This window comes from Paroedura picta, chromosome 1 (assembly GCF_049243985.1).
Source record: "Paroedura picta isolate Pp20150507F chromosome 1, Ppicta_v3.0, whole genome shotgun sequence".
NCBI classification, from domain to species: Eukaryota; Metazoa; Chordata; class Lepidosauria; order Squamata; family Gekkonidae; genus Paroedura; species Paroedura picta.
Genome location: NC_135369.1, coordinates 16,453,660 through 16,474,642, shown reverse-complemented (window position 1 = coordinate 16,474,642; position 20,983 = coordinate 16,453,660). Strand labels below are relative to the sequence as shown.

Here is a 20,983-nt window from a genome sequence, read left to right as displayed (position 1 = left end):
ACAGAATCAGCCTCTCCGTCAGATGGCTATCCAGCCTCTGCTTAAAAACCTCCAAAGATGGAGAACCCACCACCTCCCGAGGAAGCCTGTTCCACTGAGGAACCACTCTAACTGTCAGGAACTTCTTCCGGATGTTTAGACGGAATTTCTTTTGCATTAATTTCATCCCATTGGTTCTGGTCCGTCCATTCCGGGGCAAGAGAGAACAATTCTGCTCCACCCTCTATATGGCTTCTGGTTGTTACCCCCCCCCAAAAAAACAAACAAACAAAACTAACCAAAACAAACAACCTCTGGTGGAAAACTATTTGGAACTGGTTTGTGCTCTTGTTGCTTCAGTACAGCCAGTGAAACAGACAAAGGTGAAACTAAAGGGAGGAGGACAGTGCGTGCAAAAGCAGCCATAACAGCACGTGATATAGCCACAGCACCAAAGAGAAGAAGTCAGCCAGCACTCGGCAGCCAAGCTGGGTCTCATGGGAACTTTTAAGTAGTGGGGGGAGGGTCTGTAAGAAAAATGTCTCCCCCTCCCCCCCAAAAAAGGCTGTAACTGGTTTCCTGCAATTTGTGCTGAACGTTTTTCATTTTTAAAGCTTTTCTATTCCAGGAAACTTCGTGCATTTCCAAAAGGCAAGAAAGCAGCTATTGCTGTTAGCCATCGCAGCAAAATTGATTTTCCTTGTTCGGAGGCAGGGGCACCTCTGAATACTCGACAGGGAGGAGAAACAGCAAGGGATAGCTCTGTGCCGGAGTGGATGGACCTCGGGGCTGATCCAGAAGGGCAGTTCTGGCCTCCTTACCCAAATGAGGTGGTGCTTCAGGGGCACAGGCTATGGTTTAAGCCAGGGGTAGTCAACCTGTGGTCCTCCAGGTGTTCGTGGACTACAATTCCCACGAGCCCCTGCCAGTGTTTGCTGGCAGAGGCTCATGGGAATTGTAGTCCATGAACATCTGGAGGAACACAGGTTGACTACCCCTGGTTTAAATGGTTGGAGGCCCACCCCATCCAGGCCCATCATTGGCCACTTTGGGAGGGAGCTAGTCAGCCCGCCCAAATAAAGGGAGAATTTTTATAATTAAAAGAGCCAGCGTGGAGTAGTGGTTGAAAGCAGCGGCTTCCAACCTGGCAAGCAGGGTTCGATTCCCAACTCCTCCACATGCAGCCAGCTGGGGGACCTTGGGTCAGTCCCAGTTCCCTCAGAGCTCTCTCAGCCCCACTGACCTCAAAGGGTGTCTGTTGTGGGGAGACGATGGGAAGCCGACAGTCAGCCGCTTTGAGACTCCTTCGGGCAGTGAAAACCAGGGCATAAAAACCAACTCTCCTTCTTCTAAACCCCCTTTTTCTTTCACAGGGTGGGAGGGCTGTCCCCAGCCGCCATTTTGAAAAATCTCGTGCTGCCTGGAACTATTGAGGGGCCTTTGCGGTTCTGCATGATACCTCGGTACCCTGTGCGCCTTTCGTGTAAGAACCCCAAAATGGTCTCTTTGGAGGAGATCTGTGGCTTCCAAACGTGGAACTTCCATGATGGAAGTCTTCCCATGTCTGCCTAGGAGCATCTGCACATCAGAGAAGATCCCGGTGTTGCTGACATTGCAACTCAGGTGTGGTTCTGCTCAAGGCCCCTGAGGTCTTACCAGTGGGCCCACATGAACAGAGAATGGGTCTTTGGGCACACCCAACACTTCTCTGCAGCCGCACATTACAGGAGAGGTTGGTAGCAGTGGGCATATGGACTTCCAGGAAGCCTGTCCTGCCATTACTAATGATTCCACCCCTTCAACCAAATGCTCCTAGAAAGTCTACCAACAAGGCCTGGAGGCCAAAGCCTTCCCTTCTGAGCCCACCACCTCCGCCACTGGCTTATACAGAATTATTGCCTCTGAACAAAGATGTTCCCTCCAGCTATTATAATTAGCAACAAGACCTCAGCTCTGTGAATTTAGCCCATCCCCTTTCAAAAGAGAGCCAGTTTGGTGTAGTGGTTAGGAGTGCGGACTTCTAATCTGGCATGCCGGGCTCGATTCTGCACTCCCCCACATGCAGCCAGCTGGGTGGCCTTGGGCTCAACACAGCACTGATAAAGCTGTTCTGACCGAGCAGGAATATCAGGGCTCTCTCAGCCTCACCCACCTCACAGGGTGTCTGTTGTGGGGAGAGGAATGGGAAGGTGACTGTGAGTCTCTTTGAGTCTCCTTTGGGTAGAGAAAAGCGGCATATAAGAACCAACTCTTCTTCTTCTTCTAAAAGTACCCATGCTGAAGGCCACTGCCGCATCCTGTGGCAGCAAGCTTGGCAAATCAGATCCCTCCAGGATTGCACTCATGATGGGGTGATATAAGATGCCAGAGAAGACCAACTGACTGTGCCGCTGGGGCTCCTGTTGTTAAAAGACTGAGCAAAAAGGGTGATCCTTCAGTAAGCTTCCACACTGACTCCTTGGGAGGATGGGGTCACAAGGTGCTTCCTGCAAGCCACACAAAAAGTGGCAAGGGTGGAACCTGCTTAGTTCTGAGGAGCAACTGGTGCTATAGAGTAGTGGCAGACTGGAACATACTGGCTAAAGGAGGACATATCTGTGAGTGACATCCAGTTCCTTGGGTCAAAGTGGTCTCAGCAGATGCCAAGCTCATGAAACTGCCTTATGCAGAACCAGAATTTTGGTCCATTGAACATCAGCATTGTCCGCTCAGACCGGCAGCAGCTCCCCAGGGGCACAGGAGGAGGTCTTTCACATCACCTACTACCAGGTCCTTTAACTGGAAAGGGCAGGGATTGAACCTAGGACCTTCTACCCACGAAGGAGATGCTCTACCACTGAGCTTCCATGAGCATGTTGCTTTCAAGTCACGTTTCAGGGAACCCAGATGCTCCCCAACAAAGTAGCTGTTAATAGAAGACAAGCTTTCTGACAAGGGCAGCTTGTCCCTTGACCTTTCCTGGCAAAGCACAGAGGCAAGGGAGGGCTGGTTACATTCTCAGATATATACGTGAGCCAGTGTTGAGTACCATGAGACCAGGGCTGCAACCCATCGGATCTGGATATGCCTTTCAAACCTCTTCTTGCATGAAGCTGCCTTATATGTCCTTCTGATGTGTCCTCTACCTATTCTGCTCTTAACCAGCAGAACATCTTTCCTGTTTTCTGCTGGCTGAATTACTTCTAACTGGTAATGGTGGGGACTAAGTCTGGGACCTTCTGCAAGCAAGGAGCTTCCAATGCTAGACTGTGGGCCCTCCTTGAAACAGGAGAACATCAATTTGAATGCAGGAGGGTCACTGGCTATAGCTCTTCAAAGCCTCAGACTGAGAAGGTTTTTAATAAGAGGAGCCTGGGGTCAAACCTAGGATCTTCTGCATGCCAAGCGTGTTCTCTGCCGCTCTCCCATTCCACTGGCTAGAGTAACTTGACTGGAAGACAAAGAAGCAAAGGGTTCTACAGGTAGAAAAGTCAAAAGTCGCCTCTTTAACTGAAGACAGCACGTGAGATCTTTTGCCCTGTCTCACATGCTCGCTCAGTGGTTGCTTATGAGGCAATGCTGATCCTGCATTGAACAGGGGGTTGGACTAGATGGCCTGCATGGACCCTTCCAACTCTGTGATTCTATGACCTCCATGAGAAACTTCACAGGCATGAAATGCAGCATTTCTGCTTCAGAGCAAGTCTTGTCTCAGTCAACTGAGCCAAACGAGCCTTTATTTATACCCCGCTTTTCACTACCCAAGGAGTCTCAAAGTGGCTTACAAACACCTTTCCCTTGCCAAAACAGACTCCCTGTGAGATAGGTGGGGCTCAGAGAGCTCTGAGAGAACTGCTCTAAAAGACTAGCTCTAAAAGAACTGTGACTAGGTTACCCCAGCTGGCTGCATGTGGAATAGGGGGAGGGAATCAAACCCGATTCTCCAGATTAGAGTCTGACATTCCTAAACACTACACAACACTGGCTCCAGCAAGTTCTACTAAGCTTGCTTCAATCACTGAAGTCCTTTAGAATGGCATTCTTATCCAGTGTTAATGCCTACATACAAACCACGGACTGGCCGCGGGATCCAAGGGTCTTAAGGGCTGTAAGCACCTTTCTCCACTGGCACAGCCACTTCCTTGGTGTCATTTTGTAGGGTTAAGCATAGAAAACCCATGCAGAGATGAGAGCCCAGCTAGAAGACGTCTGTTAACACAGACAGCACTTCCTCTTCGTAATTCCAGCAACCATTATTTCTGAGAAACTGCGACTCAAACATCCTAACTCCGGAAAACCAGTGCACGCCTGCCATTTCATTGCACAGATTCTTAAAGATAATTCTGGGCAAGCATCTCTGCGATTGGAAATAATGCCTAGAAAACTTGCTTGAATTTACTTGCTAATTTTCTTTGGCAAATGTGTGCAGAATGTCCTTTTTGAAGACCACCACTGACAATCTGGGTCCACAGAACTATAGGATTGCATCTCGAGGATCCATTCGGCTAATGGGAGTGCCTTCCCCAAGTATGACATAATTCCTTTGACACAAGAAACCCCTCATGTCAGGTACTATCCTGACACCGGGGAAAGCGCTATCATTAATGGAGCATATCTATGGGGCCCAATCAATATTTTGGGGGAGCATGTCAGGTTTCAAGGCTAATTTGTGTGTCTCTGTGTGTATAATGCTGAATACCTTTCTAAAAAGTGGCGATGCTGCAGGTGGAAGCCCCAGATCCACCTGGCTATGAATTAATACCTGCCGAATGTAACTTGACAAGATACTCTGGTGCGAATTGGAGGTTTCACGGAGGAATTTGAGAAGAAGGACCCTACTCTGTCCCCAGTTACAGCCTCTTTCTCAACATTTTTCTTTTATTAGGGTACAAGAAAAATGACAGACTTGCCTTGCGAGGTCGAAAAGAGAGAGACAGGCTGAGAGGAAGAAACAAAGGAATCTGAAAGGAAAATACAGAGGATGAGACTCAAAGACCTTGGAGAGGAGGGAAATAACACATTTCATTCATCCTGCTTCGGCCACTCGGGTTCCGGGTCTTGAGCTGCAACGCAGGCCCTGGGGAAGGGCGGGGGAGAAAAGAGGGTCAGTGGGGCTTCACTCACCTTGTGGCAAAGCCTCGTCTCAATGTTGCAAAGCCTGTTGAAGGATCTGACCTGACTGCTTAAGAAGAGAAAAGAAACCCGAGTTGCACAGCAATATCCACAAGACAGTTTTTCCCCCCTTGCTAGAAATGCCAGGAGAAGAAGCATTAAATGCAATCTCACTCTAATGACCAGAACATTTTAGATGCCGCAAGAAGGTCACAGTACCGGAGAGAAATGGGTTCCTCCAGTTGAGGGAGGCTATGCTCTTGGCATGCCCCACACAGAGAGATTTCTAATAGGACTCATTAATAGGGTAGTTACTAGGACTAATGTTAAATGTGAACAGCACCATTGGCCACGTGTCCCTCTATACCAGGGGTGGCCAAAATCATGCCTTTCCAGATGTCCATTGACTGCAATCTCATGAGCTCCTGTCAGCCCAATGCTGGCAAAGGCTCATGGGAATTGTAATCCATGGACATTTGGAGAGCCACGGTTTGGCTACCTCTGTCGATACCAAGGGTTTTTCAGCCCATGGGCGCTATGGAATTCTGACACAGGACGGTCTGTCACAAATTCTGACACAAAAGGACCACCACAGCTCACCTTCGGTCACACAGTGAAAATCCTTGTGCAGCAATGGCAGCCACAGCCACAGCAACTTTAAAAAGGAAACTTGCATTGCCAATCAAATCTCCAATGGCCAATCAGTGTCCTTGCTGGGTAAAAGACCCACCTGGCTACACCCATATTCTAAACTCACTTGGCAAGGGGTCATGGCATCCACACACACCATGTTGGGGGATCCCCTGCTCTATACACTTTGTTTCAGAGGGCTAGCATAGTTAGTGTTGACATGAAACAAACCAGGGTCTTGTGATGACTTGAAGGCCAACAAACTAGGATTCTCATTCTCAGTTTTTAACACACTAGAGTCCAACACAGGCGCAAACAGACTGGTATGCACCCAACAAAGTGAGCTCTGGGTCACCAAAGCTTATGCGAGAACAAAAACTGGTTAGTCTTGAAGAAGCCAATGATTCCTGTTGATTACTTCTAAGTAGGAAATCTTCATGCTGCATTTCCCACACAAGGTGCCGAGGCAGCTCTGGAAGTACTGGGCATGGACCCAGAGGGGTGCAGGTTCAACTTTAAAACCGGCAGCTCTCAAGTCAAATGTAGACATGACATGGAACCAAGCGTGGCTTTTTAAAGGAAAAAAATAAGTCACACTGGTTGGGAAGGAGGGATGCTAGAGCAGAGGTAGTCAAACCGCGGCCCTCCAGATGTCCATGGACTACAATTCCCAAGAGCCCCCTGCCAGCATTCGCTGGCAGGGGGCTCCTGGGAATTGTAGTCCATAGACATCTGGAGGGCCGCAGTTTGACTACCCCTGTGCTAGAGCAATGAGTATGTGAAGAAAATGGCAGGCAAAGATTTTTATGGGACTAATGAACTTTTCAGAGATCTTTTACAGACTGGGAAATGACCGAGGTGACCAGCTGCCAGTAATCCAAGGGTGAACGATTCACAGACTCAGGTCAGTGTTCTAACACTACTGCACAGTTTTTTTACTCACTAGACTTTGTGCTTGCCACCTCCTAATACAGATTGAGGTGGGAAGCCATGTTGGTTTGAAGCAGCAGAACCAAATTCCAGAGCCCAGGGGCACCTTAAAGACCAGCAAAGTTTTATTCAAGGTATCAGCTTTCGTGTGCGAGCTCATGGCTGTGAGCTCGCACATGAACGCTTATACCTTGAATAGCACTTTGTTGGTCTTCAAGGTGCCCCTGGACTCAAACTGGTTTCACCTCCTAATAAAAGACTTTCCACAACAGGTCAGTTATCAGTAATGTCCGGCTGGTCAGGTTCAGTTACACAAACGAACAACTCCTTGCTACCCCCTTTGTTGATCACTTGTACTGAACTGTCCACGGTTGCAGAGCCCTGGCCTCGGAGTGACAGATTAGAAGAAGAAGAAGAGTTGGTTCTTATATGCCGCTTTTCTCTACCCGAAGGAGGCTCACAGTCGCCTTCCCTTTCCTCTCCCCAGAACAGACACCCTGTGAGGGAGGGGAGGCTGAAAGAGCCCTGATATCACTGCTCGGTCAGAACAGTTTTATCAGTGCCGTGGCGAGCCCAAGGTCACCCAGCTGGCTGCATGTGGGGGAGCGCAGAATCGAACCCGGCATGCCAGATTAGAAGTCCGCACTCCTAACCACTATACCATACTGGCTCTCTTAGGAACAGGGTTCAGATTTCCCACCCTGCCATGAAGCTTGCTGGGTAGCCTTCAGCCCAGGTACACATCCCGTAAGAAGAGCAGGCTTAAAACAGAAAACAAAATGAACCAAGATGCTTTGACTTCTTAAGCAATACTTATGTTTCATTAGGCTGCAATAAATGGTTTGAATCCCTACAGCCCCCATTGTCTTTTTAATTTATTTAATTTAAAAATTCATTAATTCATTTTTACATTTACACCCCACCCTTCCAGCTTGGTGTAATGGTTAGGAGCGCAGACTTCTAATCTGGCGGGCCGGGTTTGATTCCCCGCTCCCCCACATGCAGCCAGCTGGGTGACCTTGGGCTCGCCACGGCCCGGATAGTGCTGGCCCCCCTCCCTGTCGAGCTGAAGATGGTTTTATTAGATTAATGCAGTCCTAAACAGTGATTTTAAACCTTGATTTAACATTCATGCAATCTATTTTATGTATTTTATGAATATGGATACTGTAATCTGCCTCAAGCTCCCAAAAGAGGAAAAGTGGCTGATAAATATTCTCAATAAACAAACCCCTGTTCAACTGGAGTTGGCACAGATTGGGATCCTGGGACTGCCAGCACGCCAAGCAAGGTGCATCACTGACAAGCCTCAGGTGTGCCCCAGTAATGGCTCAACCTAGCCATCTACTGTCCACTGTAGGAAACAGAAGCCACACTTCAGTGAAGGACTGTTATAGGCTAGATAATCATCTGAAACAAATGCTGGTTTTGTGAACTTAGGCAGATGGTGAGTGGGTGGGCAGGAAGGGATGTGCCAGTGTTCGTCTCTTGGGGCCCTTCCTTGCCTACCCAGAGAATTGCTGATCACCACTGTGGGATGGTAGGTGAATTTCCTCCAGGCCAGACTGGATTCTGGAGATTTTTGTTGTTGTTGTTGTTGTTGGGGAATCACTGGGGCATGAAATCAGGGTCACCATGGGTGGGCAGGTGGTTGTGAGTTTCTGCATAGTGCAGTGGGTTGGACTAGCTGACCCTGGAGGCCCCTTCCAACACTATAGATCTATGAAAAGGTGGCGCCCTGCGCATTTCGAAGCCATCGCGGAACCCGTTTGTCCAACTCACTGCAGGCCTCGACAGATGACTCATATTTTCCACTGGAACTCACCGGGTGGGGAAAAGTTTATTGGCAAGGATTCTACTCGGTCAGCAGAAAGGGAGGAGGTTCTTGCCAGGCCCTTCTCTCACCACTCTCTACCCGAGGGGAACCTGTCAATGGGAGCGCTCCTTAAGAGTGATGAACAGCATCTCTGTCTGCAGCAAAGCGCAGATAGCAAGTGTACAATGAGCACCAGGGGTCTCCACAGGGGCTCTGCCTAGCTTACAAAAGCGCATTGTTCAGGTTTTCTTTTTTTTTTCCTTTTTGCAATGTCTTCCCTAGGCTCAAGCAAGACTTGGGCAGGAGAGAGGGAGAGCACGGATTGTATTTTTCTGTTGTGAGAAAGGAGGAATCAATGAATAATGAAAAGACTTTTCAGCCTCAGCCTCTGGACCCCCTTATCCATCATCCCTCCAACCCCAGCTGCGCTGCCAATGGGGCTATTCAGTGTCATGAGCCCACAGGATTTGCTTTCGACAGAACCTTTTATTTTGATTTATCAGACCTTGTAAGAGGCTTGCGTGCGGCCTGCCTGCACGTAAAGCTCTAGATGCTTCTGTGCAGGGGCCTTGCGAAGTCCCCCCCACACACACACAAGCTGCACTCTGCATTGGAATAAAACTGCAAGGTAGGAATATACTAAAAAAAAAAAATCAAGCATTTCTCCATCTTGTCTGGGGCAGCTCTCAGTGGGAGGGAAGGATTCCTCTCGTTGTAGAAGCTGCTGTTAATAACCTTATATATTTACTCCACAGGCTCATGCCCAATGCAACCGAAAAGTGTCTTACAAGGAACGCAAAACCTATCTGAAACCATGCATAACAATCCAATTACATAACAATCCATTAATCACACAGATCATTAAAAGGACATTAAATAGGCCAAATTACATTCAACGCCATCTTTTACACATCATTATTTCTGAAGACCCTTTGCTGGCAGAGAGTTTAAACCGGGTGTGATGAGCAATTAAGATCTTGGAATGGTCACTAAGGGCCAAATCCGTCTCACTTTCTTACACAGCCACAACCTTTTAGAACTGAGTCACTCAGGGTTATCAAGAGAACCGTAGCAGAGATGCAAGTATAATAACAAGAACGCTTAAAACTATTCTGGAACATTTTTGGCAACAATGGCAGGTCACCTAGAGCAGGGGTAGTCAACCTGTGGTCCTCCAGATGTCCATAGACTACAATTCCCAGGAGCCCCTGCCAATAAACGCTGGCAGGGGCTTATGGGAATTGTAGTCCATGGACATCTGGAGGACCACAGGTTGACTACCCCTGACCTAGAGCAGGGGTGGCCAAAAGTCAGCTTTCCATATGCCCATGGACTACAATTCCCATAAGCCCCTGCCAGCATGTTCTGACCTAGAGCCACCCAATGAGCTTGGAACCACAGGATTTTACAGCTCACATGCTTCAATTACTCTGCTAAGCCACTCTGCATTTGCTCAGCGCTGAAGGGGAACTCTGTTCCATTTTTGCTGATTCTTATACCGCAGGAATATCAGTTGGGCCGTTCCTTAAGGCTGGTGGCGGAAAAGTGTTGTCAAATTACAACTCACTCATGGTGAACCCACAGCAGGGGGAGCCAAATGGTGACTCCCCAGGTGTACATATACTACAATTACCATGAGCCCCTGTCACATGGCAAGTGCTCGTGATAACTGTAGCCCAGGGGTAGTCAACCTGTGGTCCTCTAGATGTTCATGGACTACAATTCCCATGAGCCCCTGCCAGCATTTGCTGGCAGGGGCTCATGGGAATTGTAATCCATGAACATCTGGAGGACCACAGGTTGCCTATCCCTGCTGTAGCCAACAGACACCTGGAGAAGCACAGCTTGGTTGTCTCTGCTCCATAGGGTTTTCAAGGTAAGAGGCATTCAGATCTGGGTTTGCCATTGCCTGCCTCCAAATTATACCCCTGGTATTCCTTGGAGGGCTCACACCAAAGTACTAGCCAGGGTCATAGAATCATAGACCTCCTGGGTCATCTAGTCCAACCCCCTGCACCATGCAGGACTCTCACAACCCTGTCGCTCATCCACTGTAACCTGCCACCCCCTTGAGCCTTCACGGAATCAGCCTTTGCATCAGGTGGCTATCCAACCTCTGCTTAAAAATTTCCCAAGATGGAGAAACCACCACCTCCCGAGGAAGCCTGTTCCACTGAGAAACCGCTCTAACTGTCTAAACCTTCTTCTGGAGGTTTAGACAGAATTTCTTTTGCATTAATTTCATCCCATTGGATCCGGTCCGTCCCTCCGGGGCAAGAGAGAACAACTCTGCTCTATGGCACCCTTTTAAATATTTGAAGATGGTTATCAGATGCCCTCTCAGTCGCCTCCTCTCCATGCTAAACAGACCAAGCTCCCTCAACCTTTGCTCATACGTCTTGGTCTCCAAACCCCCTCACCATCTTTGTTGCCCTCCTCTGGACACGCTCCAGTTTGTCTACATCCCTCTTCAACTGGGGTGCCCAAAACTGAACACAGGACTCCAAGTGAGGCCGAACCAGAGGAGAGTAAAGTGGTACCATCACCTCTTGTGATCTGGACACGAAACTCCATTTAACACAGCCCCAAATCCCATTTGGTAAACCCTGATTAGCTTCCAAATTCTCACAAGATTGGGCTACCTTGGATGTTCAGATCCTTCAAAGGTCAGATACTGCCAGAAGTCTACAAGCAGCGCTGGCTAAAGAGAAGCATGAGACATGCACAGAACAACTATCAATCTCCTTGCCTGCTTATGGCACTTCAAGAGCCCACCACTGTTAACCAGTGGCCAGTCATGGGTAGGTTTCATGTGGGAGAAAGATGCTCCCAGCAATCATCAAAACCTGGACCATCTTGACTCTCAACATAAAGGGTATAGAGGCTGATGGCATGCAAATAAGTGATTTGCACACCATGTAAATCAGGGCTTGCCTGTGCATCTGGGATGAGCAGGATTCATTTCCAGGCAGGGAAACTGCTATTGTGCTTTCTTCTTGAGCCACAAGTGGCAAAGTGGGGCAGTTATCACCTTGGCAGGCACCACGGTAAACTCTGTGGTCCTATTTGCAAAGACTTAGACTCAAAATTGAAGAGCCTCTTGTGGCGCAGAGTGGTAAGGCAGCCGTCTGAAAGCTTTGCCCATGAGGCTGGGAGTTCAATCCCAGCAGCCGGCTCAAGGTTAACTCAGCCTTCCATCCTTCCAAGGTCGGTAAAATGAGTACCCAGCTTGCTGGGGGGTAAAGGGTAATGACTGGGGAAGGCACTGGCAAACCACCCCGTATTGAGTCTGCCAAGAAAACGCTAGAGGCATCACCCCAAGGACCAGACATGACTCGGTGCTTGCACAGGGGATACCTTTACCTTTAGACTCAAAATAACTTGGGAGAAGAGATGATCACTGGTATGGAAGGACTGCAAGAAGACTGGCCAGACCTAAAGTCACTTACCCAAAAATGTCAGGCAGCGAGGGACAAATGTGGCAATCTCAAAAAGCCTCAAATAAGACCTTGGCATTAGATATACTTGAGGTTTGTCTCTGCGTATGTTTTTAAAGAGCATACATTCCAAAGGATCAGAATGAACATCGGCAAAAGAACAAAAATCAGTTGAACGGGATAATTTTACCTGGGAGAACTAATTTTGACTGCCACTGTGGGTTTGATGGAAAGAAAAGGCCTTTTAAGGATGAGGAAAGTTACTCTCCCTACCGAACGGCCTCCACCGGCTCTCATGTGTCTGGGATAAAGAGCACAGCTTTTGTTCTGCAGTGAAGACCAGCACTTTGCCTCCCCTCATCCCATCCCATCGTATATATAAAAGAACGGTTTGGGATCGGCTTGGTACGGCCCTTACATTAGATGCTCAGGGTGTACGTAGAGCAGGCTTTCTCAACCAGGGGTTGGCGAAACCCTAGGGTTTCTTAATAGCCCTGGAAGGGTTTCCCAAATGGGTGGGTTAAATAATTCAAATATATTTTAAAATTTGTTAAAACATTTATTGGATGATATGACCCTATATGGGCATGTCAACCTGCCCCGCCTCCCAAAATGGCCAATGATGGGCCTGGAGGGGTGGGGAAGGAGAGGGGCCCCTAGTAGGCATGGACACAGCTGTGCTTCCCGACCATATTCTGCATGACTGTGCCACTTCTGGGGTTTCTCAAAGCCCCAAAAATGTTTCATGGGTTCCTCAAGGGTAAAGCAAGTTAAGAAAGGCTGATGTAGAGAGATAAATAAGGGAAGTCCTCTAATCAGGGCTATGGGCAAAAGAGGACGGTTCCTTTCCTTTCCAGACTTCATTTCACTGTCGCCCTTAGGCAAGGGAGTGAAAAGGTGATCTCAACCCAGTGTTTCTAGCCATAGCCCTGTCAGTTTGTGGACAATACAAGATCTGAGCCAGGGCCTTCCTGAGCCGCTCAGCTACAACGGCTGCCTTCTCCACTCATCGAGGACAGCGAAGGATCTCCCTTGCACGGGTATTGTTGCTACCCCTCCCTGGCTGAACTTCCATGCAATACCGAGGGGAACAGTCCTTTATACGCAGCATAAAAGCCACCCTGGCTAAACAGCAGCCTGCGCTTTAGCTGCAGGTCACAGCGGAGCGCTGCGTGTTATGATGGCAGCGTGTCCCTCCTTGCCAGCCAAGACAAAGCTGGAACGCTGCCTAGTATTTGCCTTTGTGGAAGAGTACAGTGTATTCCTAATGCGCCCCCCCCCCCCCGTGTGCGTACAGACACACACACACACAAAGAGGACAGGCAAGCCGGGTTGTCAACTTTGCTACTGTTTTAGGTGGAAGCACAATTAGGACATCTTGTGTAAGGGGGGGGGATAAAAACAAACAACATTGTTTCAAGGGCGGCAACAGACCCCAGAGCGATGTTGTTTTCGGACACAAGCCATCTGCTTTAGGATGCTTTGGGCTGATCCTGCGTTGAGCAGGGGGTTGGACTAGATGGCCTGTATGGCCCCTTCCAACTCTATGAGTTCGCTGGCAGAGGCTCATGGGAATTGTAGTCCATGGACATCTGGAGGGCCACAGTTTGACTACCCCTGGTTTAAGCAACCCTCAAAATCAAGGCTGCAGAGTAGCTTTAAGACCAGGCCTCAGAATTCATTTTCTCGGGGATACACAAGCAGAAATTCAACCTGCAGCTTTTATACTTTGACTGATGGCCTGTATTGAACAGCCTCAATAATCACGTGACAAAGTCAAAAACGTGTCAGCCATTTTAAGAGCTTCCTGACACATTTAGGGAGTCTCAGCACCATGGCCAAAATGAATCACGCATACCCCGCACCCAATAAAAGTAGGATTCTGACGGTATTGGGCAGTACTGCGTGCCTGCTTTTCCGGCAACAACATGGAAAGATTGAAAAGTCACCCAACATAAAAACACCACTTATAGGTACACAAATAGGTGGCCAAAAGCAAATAAGCCGGATTTTTCCAGTCAAAAGATCACACAGTCCCACTGACTGCAATACGACAAGAACATGAATTCAGGAAGCACTGGGACATTCACTAAATAATCTGGTTCTAGACAAGGGGCCCTTCTGCCTTTCAGACAGTGGTTCTCAACCTGGGGGTCGGGACCCCTTTGGGGGTCGAGCGACCCTTTCACGGGGTTCACGGCAGGGCAAGCAGCTTTGGCCAGAGGGGCGCTATCCACACAACAGCCTTGCGGGGTAGATCGAGATACAGCGTTCGTCTGCCTGGAGCAGCGGAAAAGAGCGAGATCGGCATGGTGGGACAAGAGGTAGAACTGAACTGAGAAACCCAGGAAAAAAACCCGAATTTATATACAATCATGAACCATGGATCTGCTCACCTTTGTTCAGTTTCGGTTTAATTGCTGTGAAAGAACACTAGCTTAATTTTGTGGTTGGGGGTCACCACAACATGAAGAACTATATTAAAGGGTCGCGGCAGTAGGAAGGTGGAGAACCAGTGCTTTAAGAGAAAGTGGACTGTGATTGCGAGATGGCAGCAACACTCCCCAAATCCCCCCCCCCCCGCGCAAGTCTCCGTATACAGCAACGTCAAATGATGCACTCCCTCCAAACTGGATTCAAAACCAGCTTTAAACCCCGATTTGGAGGAAGACCTAAGATCTAGCCTTGCCTCTTCAGATGTCACGGCAAACTACTGCTTGTTCTATGGCAGACGCTGCTGATTCTGGGTCCTCGAGACGAAGGAGGAGCATGAAAGCATGGGGATCGTTCACGAAGCGCCAAGCTGCCATCTGACATTATGTCTGGACACTGCGCCATGGTCCCCAGAGCCAAAGTGCCTCTTAATGGATTTATATTCAAGCCCTTTAATTGGTTTTGCTTTTAACCACAGACTTCGAGGGGGCTCATAGCTGCAGCAGGACCTGACTGCAATATACAGCTGCTGCATAATTTAGATTTTTCTAGCTGTGAAGGAGAACTGAGCCGGAGCTTTGGAATCTCAGCTCAGCCCACGGGCAGACAACTGTCTCTCTCCCCCTCCCTTTAAATGACGGGGCTTCAAGGACAATACAAACCCGCCCAAGACCTGAGCAGGACCAACAGCAGGCAGTGCAACCAACTGCAAAATGGTTCCGTGCTGTTCTGGAAGCGTTTCGCAAGACGGTACGCTTGCAAGGCTGTGGTTTTCATTCACTTGTGCAGTCCCGATGCTGCAGGGCACAGAAAACGATGCAGTGGGGAAGGAACGCCAACGACCGTGGGATTTTTACCAAGATGCCCGTATTACTGAGCGATTCTGCATGATGGATTCGGCGGGCCGTGCTCTGATAAAGGATGGTCGCCAGCCACGGAGGAGAAAGCCCACAAACCAGGGGCAAAGCCGGACCCAAGACTGACAAGACGCTGGAGGAACCGCCCACGTCCACGTTCTGCAGACCAGGTTATGCAATCCGGCACACCGCCCTTTCCATTGGGAGGGGAAGAGAACGAACTGTGATAGCCTCATCATTTGGACGATCCTCACCTTGCTGTCGGGAGGAATCAAGCGTGGTGAATGGAAAAGGCATTCCACCCTCTGTATGTTTGTGTGTTTTTTTTGCTGTCAAGACACACCCAACTTTCATGATGCCGCAGGGTTTTCAAGGCTGGAGACAAACAAGGGTGGCTCACTGAGGCCTTCCCCGGTGGTCTCCCCCCCAAGTATTAAGAGGGCCGACCCTGTTTAGCTTCCGAGATGAGACTTGCATGGCCTACCTGGGTCAGGGGCCTGTGAGGCAGGCCTGATGCTATTCCCCTCTCAAGGACTGGGATGCTGGGTCCTGTCAGAATGACTCAGCAGCTGATCGTCTAGCTGCCAGATTCTTGTTCCGGTTCCTTTCGGTTATCGCCTCCTCTACAGGCAAAATACGCCACTTGCTTCCTAATGGGGTTGTTATAAATCGGTACAGCGGCACGAAAGCATTTCCCCTTCTGTACTGTTAAGACAAACGTCACATCTCTGTCCTGCGCCTACAGTTTAAAGAGATGCTGAGCGTCTGCACTGTTAAGACCCCAAAGAACACAGCAGAATGCATCCGTGGGTGGGTTGGGGGCAGTCCTGACAGCAATCCCCCACCCAATACCAGGAGTATTCCCCAGACAGAAGAGGTTCTTGCGTCAGAGGACAAGTCCACGGACTAAGGGGTAGGCGCCGCTCTTAGCAGAACAGATCCATGGGATCCAAGCCGCTTTGCACAAAAACCATGGGACTCGTTCTCTCATTTGGAAGAATGCATTCTACATCTGTAAACTAGGTATTATGCGCATTATCAAGGTATGCCTCCTTCCCCTATGGCTAGAATGTCTGCTGAGATCACGTACGTCTGTGTGCACACAAACCAGCTTCTGAGGCATCAAATGCATAGCTCAACACCAAAATCACCTTTGCAACCTTGGAAGACGATGCAGGAATATCGGCCTTCAGCAGGGGCAAGAGCCCTCATTGGACTCCACAGTGAGCAACCTCAAAAGCCGGGAGACTCCACAGCCTCACAAGCCTTCCCAGAGGGTTCAGCGGTCATGGCAAGACTGAAGCACCAGCTCAGGATGCACTGGCTCCCAGCAGAATCCCAGATCAAGTTCAAGATCTTGACACTGACCATCAAGGCATTCATGTTTGGGCCTGGTATGGCTGAGGGACCGCCTATGTTCCCCAAAAAGCACTTTGCTCTGCCAATGCAAACAGGTTGGTAGTCCCCGTCCCAAAAGATGGGCGTTTGTCCTCAGCTGGAGCAGGGCCTTCTCAGTCCTGGCCCTAAGCGGGTGGACTGAGCTCCCAGAAGAGCAGCGAGCCCTGCAGCAGGAGCTCTCACAGTTCCAAAGGGCCTGCAAAATGGAGCTCTTCTGCCTGGTGTTTGGTTGAGACCAGGGGTAGTCAAACTGCGGCCCTCCAGATGTCCATGGACTACAATTCCCAGGAGCCCCCTGCCAGCGAATGCTGGCAGGGGGCTCCTGGGAATTGTAGTCCATGGACATCTGGTGGGCCACAGTTTGACTACCCCTGGTTGAGACCAATGCACCATCGACAAAACAACAGGGAATGGGTTCTCCTCCATCAAGTCTTCCCCAGAAGGTGAGAGTAGGTTGTACGGGACAATCAACAGAGGCGAACAACAACAGTAGGAACATCTATCAATGCCGTGTTTTCATTCTTTTAACTAATGTATTTAATTAGGATATAAACTGCCCTGAGTAGGCAGAGCCAGAAGGAGTAGAGAAATTTAGGTATAAATAAATAAGGGGCTGACTCCCGAGGCAACCTGCTGGAGGGCCTGGAGAGGCCACTTCGGAACTGGGAAAAGGCACTCTTTCCCACCCCTCTGGAACAGTGGCACCAGAGATGACAAATGCTCAGGCCACCGGCAAGGACTTGGGCTCAGAACATAGAAAATAGCAGCGCCTCCTCTTTGCCCATCTTCATGAAGTCATGCGCTAGCTGCACGCAACCACCGGTCAGCCAGCCAATGTGGCTTTGACCTTGACTCCAAGGCAGATCAGTGGTGAAAATCTGCTCACGCCCTTGCAGAGGATACCGTCGTCCACGCAGGGCTCAGGATTTTGTGATAGCCCCGACAGGTGGGAGACATAAAAACACAATGGCTCCGAAGTACACAATATGCTTCAAACAATACAAGATCAGCGCTTCAAGCCGCTACCACATCAGGGGCAGACAATGTGATGCCCATGCAAGGGAAAGAGTCGGGCATTTCCAAACAAACCCCACAGACTAGAAACGCAGGTCCGCTCTGACCCAGCTCGAAAGGACAAGAGTCACGTCACATCAAAGTCGCTGGACCCGGTTGGTCCCTTTAAGCTTCGTCACCGGGCTGTGGTTTTCAGCCTCAAAGAGAAGCATCTGCAGTGCAGCTTTTTTTTTTTTAACCAAAGAGCTGGTCTTTTCTTGGCTTCCGAGGCTGAGCCGGCTAAAGAAAGCACCCCTCTGGTTTCCAGCCCACCCCAGGCGACTGAGAGGGTGGGGAGAGAAGGGGTGCATATTTTAAATAGCGCCTCGCTTTGTCTAGGGCTCTGTCCCTGCCCCCTCGCCAGTTGCCAGAAGCCATCACAAAAGGGATTCGCTGCCTCGGTGTGGCCTTCTCAAAGAAGGATCCCGAAGCTCCCCCCGAGAAATATTTACGGCAGGGTTGCGGCGGGATTTTCTGAAGACCCAAATGAGCTCTCGGGCTTCAAGTGGGAGCTAACAATGCAAGATCAGGAGGCAGTGTGGGCAGTGCATCTGCCCGGGCAAAGCCAACGCCCCCTTCAGCTGGTTCACCTGCTTTTTTCTAGGGGGGGGGGATTTCAGAAGGAATTAGCTCACACCAGGAAGATCTGAATCACCCCCAAGCTATAGCTGGTACCACTGAAACTGAAGAGGGGGGGGGGTGGCATCGGCATCGGAGAACTGGTTTCTTGTTTTGCTGTGTTAGGAGGCATCTTCAGTCAGAAACGGGGGCGGCTCCACCAATGGGGGGACGGACACAAAACTCCTTGGATCCCTACCTTCCAACCCAGGCATCACTCCTTTCCCAGCCTCCAGCCCATCTGGTGTTTTTCCCCATACTCGGCTTAGCGAGCCACCATGCTCATTTTGCTCAGGAGTTATTCCGAAAAGGTACAAAAGCAGAGCTCGGCACCTGCTGCCCGCAGGTCCATTGCCCCAGTCAAATAGCTGCCCCCCCCCCCGAAGGAAATTGCTTGTAAGGCTCCTCCACCTCCAAGGGCTCCCTCCTTATCGTGAACAATCTCCCCTGCCCCACTCCACACTGGGCAGGGAGAATTTGCCCAATCGAAGCCCTCCAATCAGGCATCATGCCCGACAGATTTCAAGGCATCCGAAATGGTTGAAACGAAAACAGCGGAATGACTGGCGGAGAATCCAAGCAGCCGTGTGGAAAGGAGGATTCAACTGAGCGTGCTTTGGGCCTCCTCCAGAGAAGATCGCAAAACCTGCTGCTCATGATTCCTACAACCTCCCCCGCCCACTCTGCTCTTGTTGTGGGTTTTGTTTTTTTTTTAACATTTACCAGCAATGTTGTCGTAAACGCACTCTTAACTGTTCAGCTCCCTCACCCATGAAAAAAATTATCAAGAGCATCACATTCATAGCAATTCTCAGTAGGCTTGCGGTGTGTGCCAGGGCAAGGGGAGGGGGGGCAATCTAGTCCCCATGAGAACCTCCTGCTTGTAAATCAACCCTCTTGACTTGCACATATTACAGTGGGAATCTTAAAGGTGCACATTTCCAGAGGATTCCAACCTGCCTTAAAACCCAGTCCCCCTTTTCTTCCGGAATAGATCCACCCAAACCCATCTGCCACACCCCTATTTCTCAGGTTCCCTTGCCTCCCCCTCCTTTTCTCCTTCATTCAGATTTTAATCCCTCCCCCACCAAACTGCCACAGGGATGATTAAAATAATACTCTTAGAATGCCTAACAATCACAAAGTAGAGTCCAGTGGCACCTTTAAGACCAACAAAGCACACACACACTGCTGAATTATACAGAAATTCTGGTTTGGAGGAGAGAAAATTCAAATGGGGGGTGGAGGGAGCGGTTTGAAGGGTGAAAGGCGTGGAGTTCCTCCAAAAATTATATTCAACCAAGGAAGGGCTCAAAAAAACTAGGCACAACAAATATGGGGTAGTTATAATAAAAGGCATTATTTTAATTTTTCTTGTTATTGAAGGCCGCCTGTCTCGTGGCATCTTCCTAGCCACTTCTGCATTGCCAGACCCTAATTTACATTCTCAATCCTTCCCTGTACATCCCACTTCATACCTCCACGCTTATTTTAACCTCCAGCCTGAGGAAGGACTTTGTATAACTCATAATGTCACATCTTGTGATCCTGTGCACTGCCCAACAAAGCCTGGACTTTCTACAGGCACTGTCAGAATTGCTCCTAAAATTGTGCCATAGTAACAGTGAGGTTCTTAAACATAACACACCCTGCCTGAGGAACAGCTGCAGGCAATACCAAACGATCAGAAGTCTCACAGCATCCCCATATTGCACCTGAAAAAATATATTCGGAGTGGCCTTATCCCCTGGAAAAGCGACCGTTTAATTTTCTGGCATCTACCTCGACAGGGGATCCAGGGTAACTCAAAAGCTTACCTGGGTTGGCCATAATGAAAAAAATGCCATTTGGTCTTAACAGATGCATTCTTTGGTAGCTTTGCTGCAAATAAATGTTCCTTTTTCAATTACAAGCCCCTCCCCTTTCCAAGGTAACAGTTTTAAGAGGAATTCTGCAGAGCCCCAAAGCTGGCACACCTAAATGCATGAGGGGGCAATAGTGTAATAACATTAATATCGTTTTTTAATAGCCCCAATTAATTTGTGGGCTACCTGCTCGGGGTCTGGGCGACCCCCACCCCCACCCTTCAAGGCTCTTCCCCTCGCGAGCCACCCCCCTCCCCTCCACCCTTCACATTCTCTCGCTGTTCCTTCTCCTGGTCCCCACCCCTTACCAGCACAAGACTGGGGGGAACCAGCCCCCTTGGCGTCTCGTCCTCCCGGCTCCGAGGAGCCCCCTCCCGCGGAGGAAGAAATGTACGGGAACTGGGCGGCGGGCTCAGCCATTGCGTCGATGGCGGCGAAGGGCGAAAGCAGCGACGGGACCCTCTCCTCCACGCGACCGCCCCTCTCAACGGACAGGCGCGGACTGACAAGACAGCAGCTCCCGGATCGTGCTGCGCACGCGCGCTGACGGGGCGGAGAGAACGGTGGAGGGAAGGCGGGCGTGCGGCGCAGTCGTCGAAAGGAGGGGCGCGGTAGGGCTCAGCGCGCACGCGCATTGAGGAGATCAGAACGGTGGGACGGGTGAGGGAGGAAGCAGGCTCTTGTCGCGCGCTTCCACTAGCGCGTTTCTTGGCGAACATGACGGCGGGGGTGGGTGGGGGGTTTTGGACGACGGGTAGTACGCATGCGTGTCGTGCCCACCGGCGTCTAACGCGGTTTAGAAGAGAGAGTGGGAAGGATTGACGCATGCGCAGTTAACGTGGCATCGATATAACGAAAATTTTGTCTCCAGTAAAA

At 49.8% G+C, this 20,983-nt stretch overlaps 1 protein-coding gene across 3 annotated transcripts in view; it reads right to left on the bottom strand.

Moving 5' to 3' along the window:
- Positions 1 to 20,674, bottom strand: part of RTN3 (reticulon 3) — a 49,958-nt gene extending 29,284 nt beyond the window's left edge. Inside the window, exons 1-2 of one of the 3 annotated variants that reach the window (XM_077323631.1) lie at positions 20,416 to 20,674; positions 4,869 to 4,919 (exon numbers count right to left, since the gene is read on the bottom strand). In XM_077323631.1, coding sequence (XP_077179746.1) covers positions 4,869 to 4,919; positions 20,416 to 20,527 — 163 coding nt within the window. In that variant the 5' untranslated portion in view covers positions 20,528 to 20,674. The remainder of the gene's footprint in view (positions 1 to 4,868; positions 4,920 to 20,415) is intronic. The other 2 variants (XM_077323641.1, XM_077323649.1) reach the window with 2 other exon arrangements.
- Positions 20,675 to 20,983: the final 309 nt, after the last annotated feature.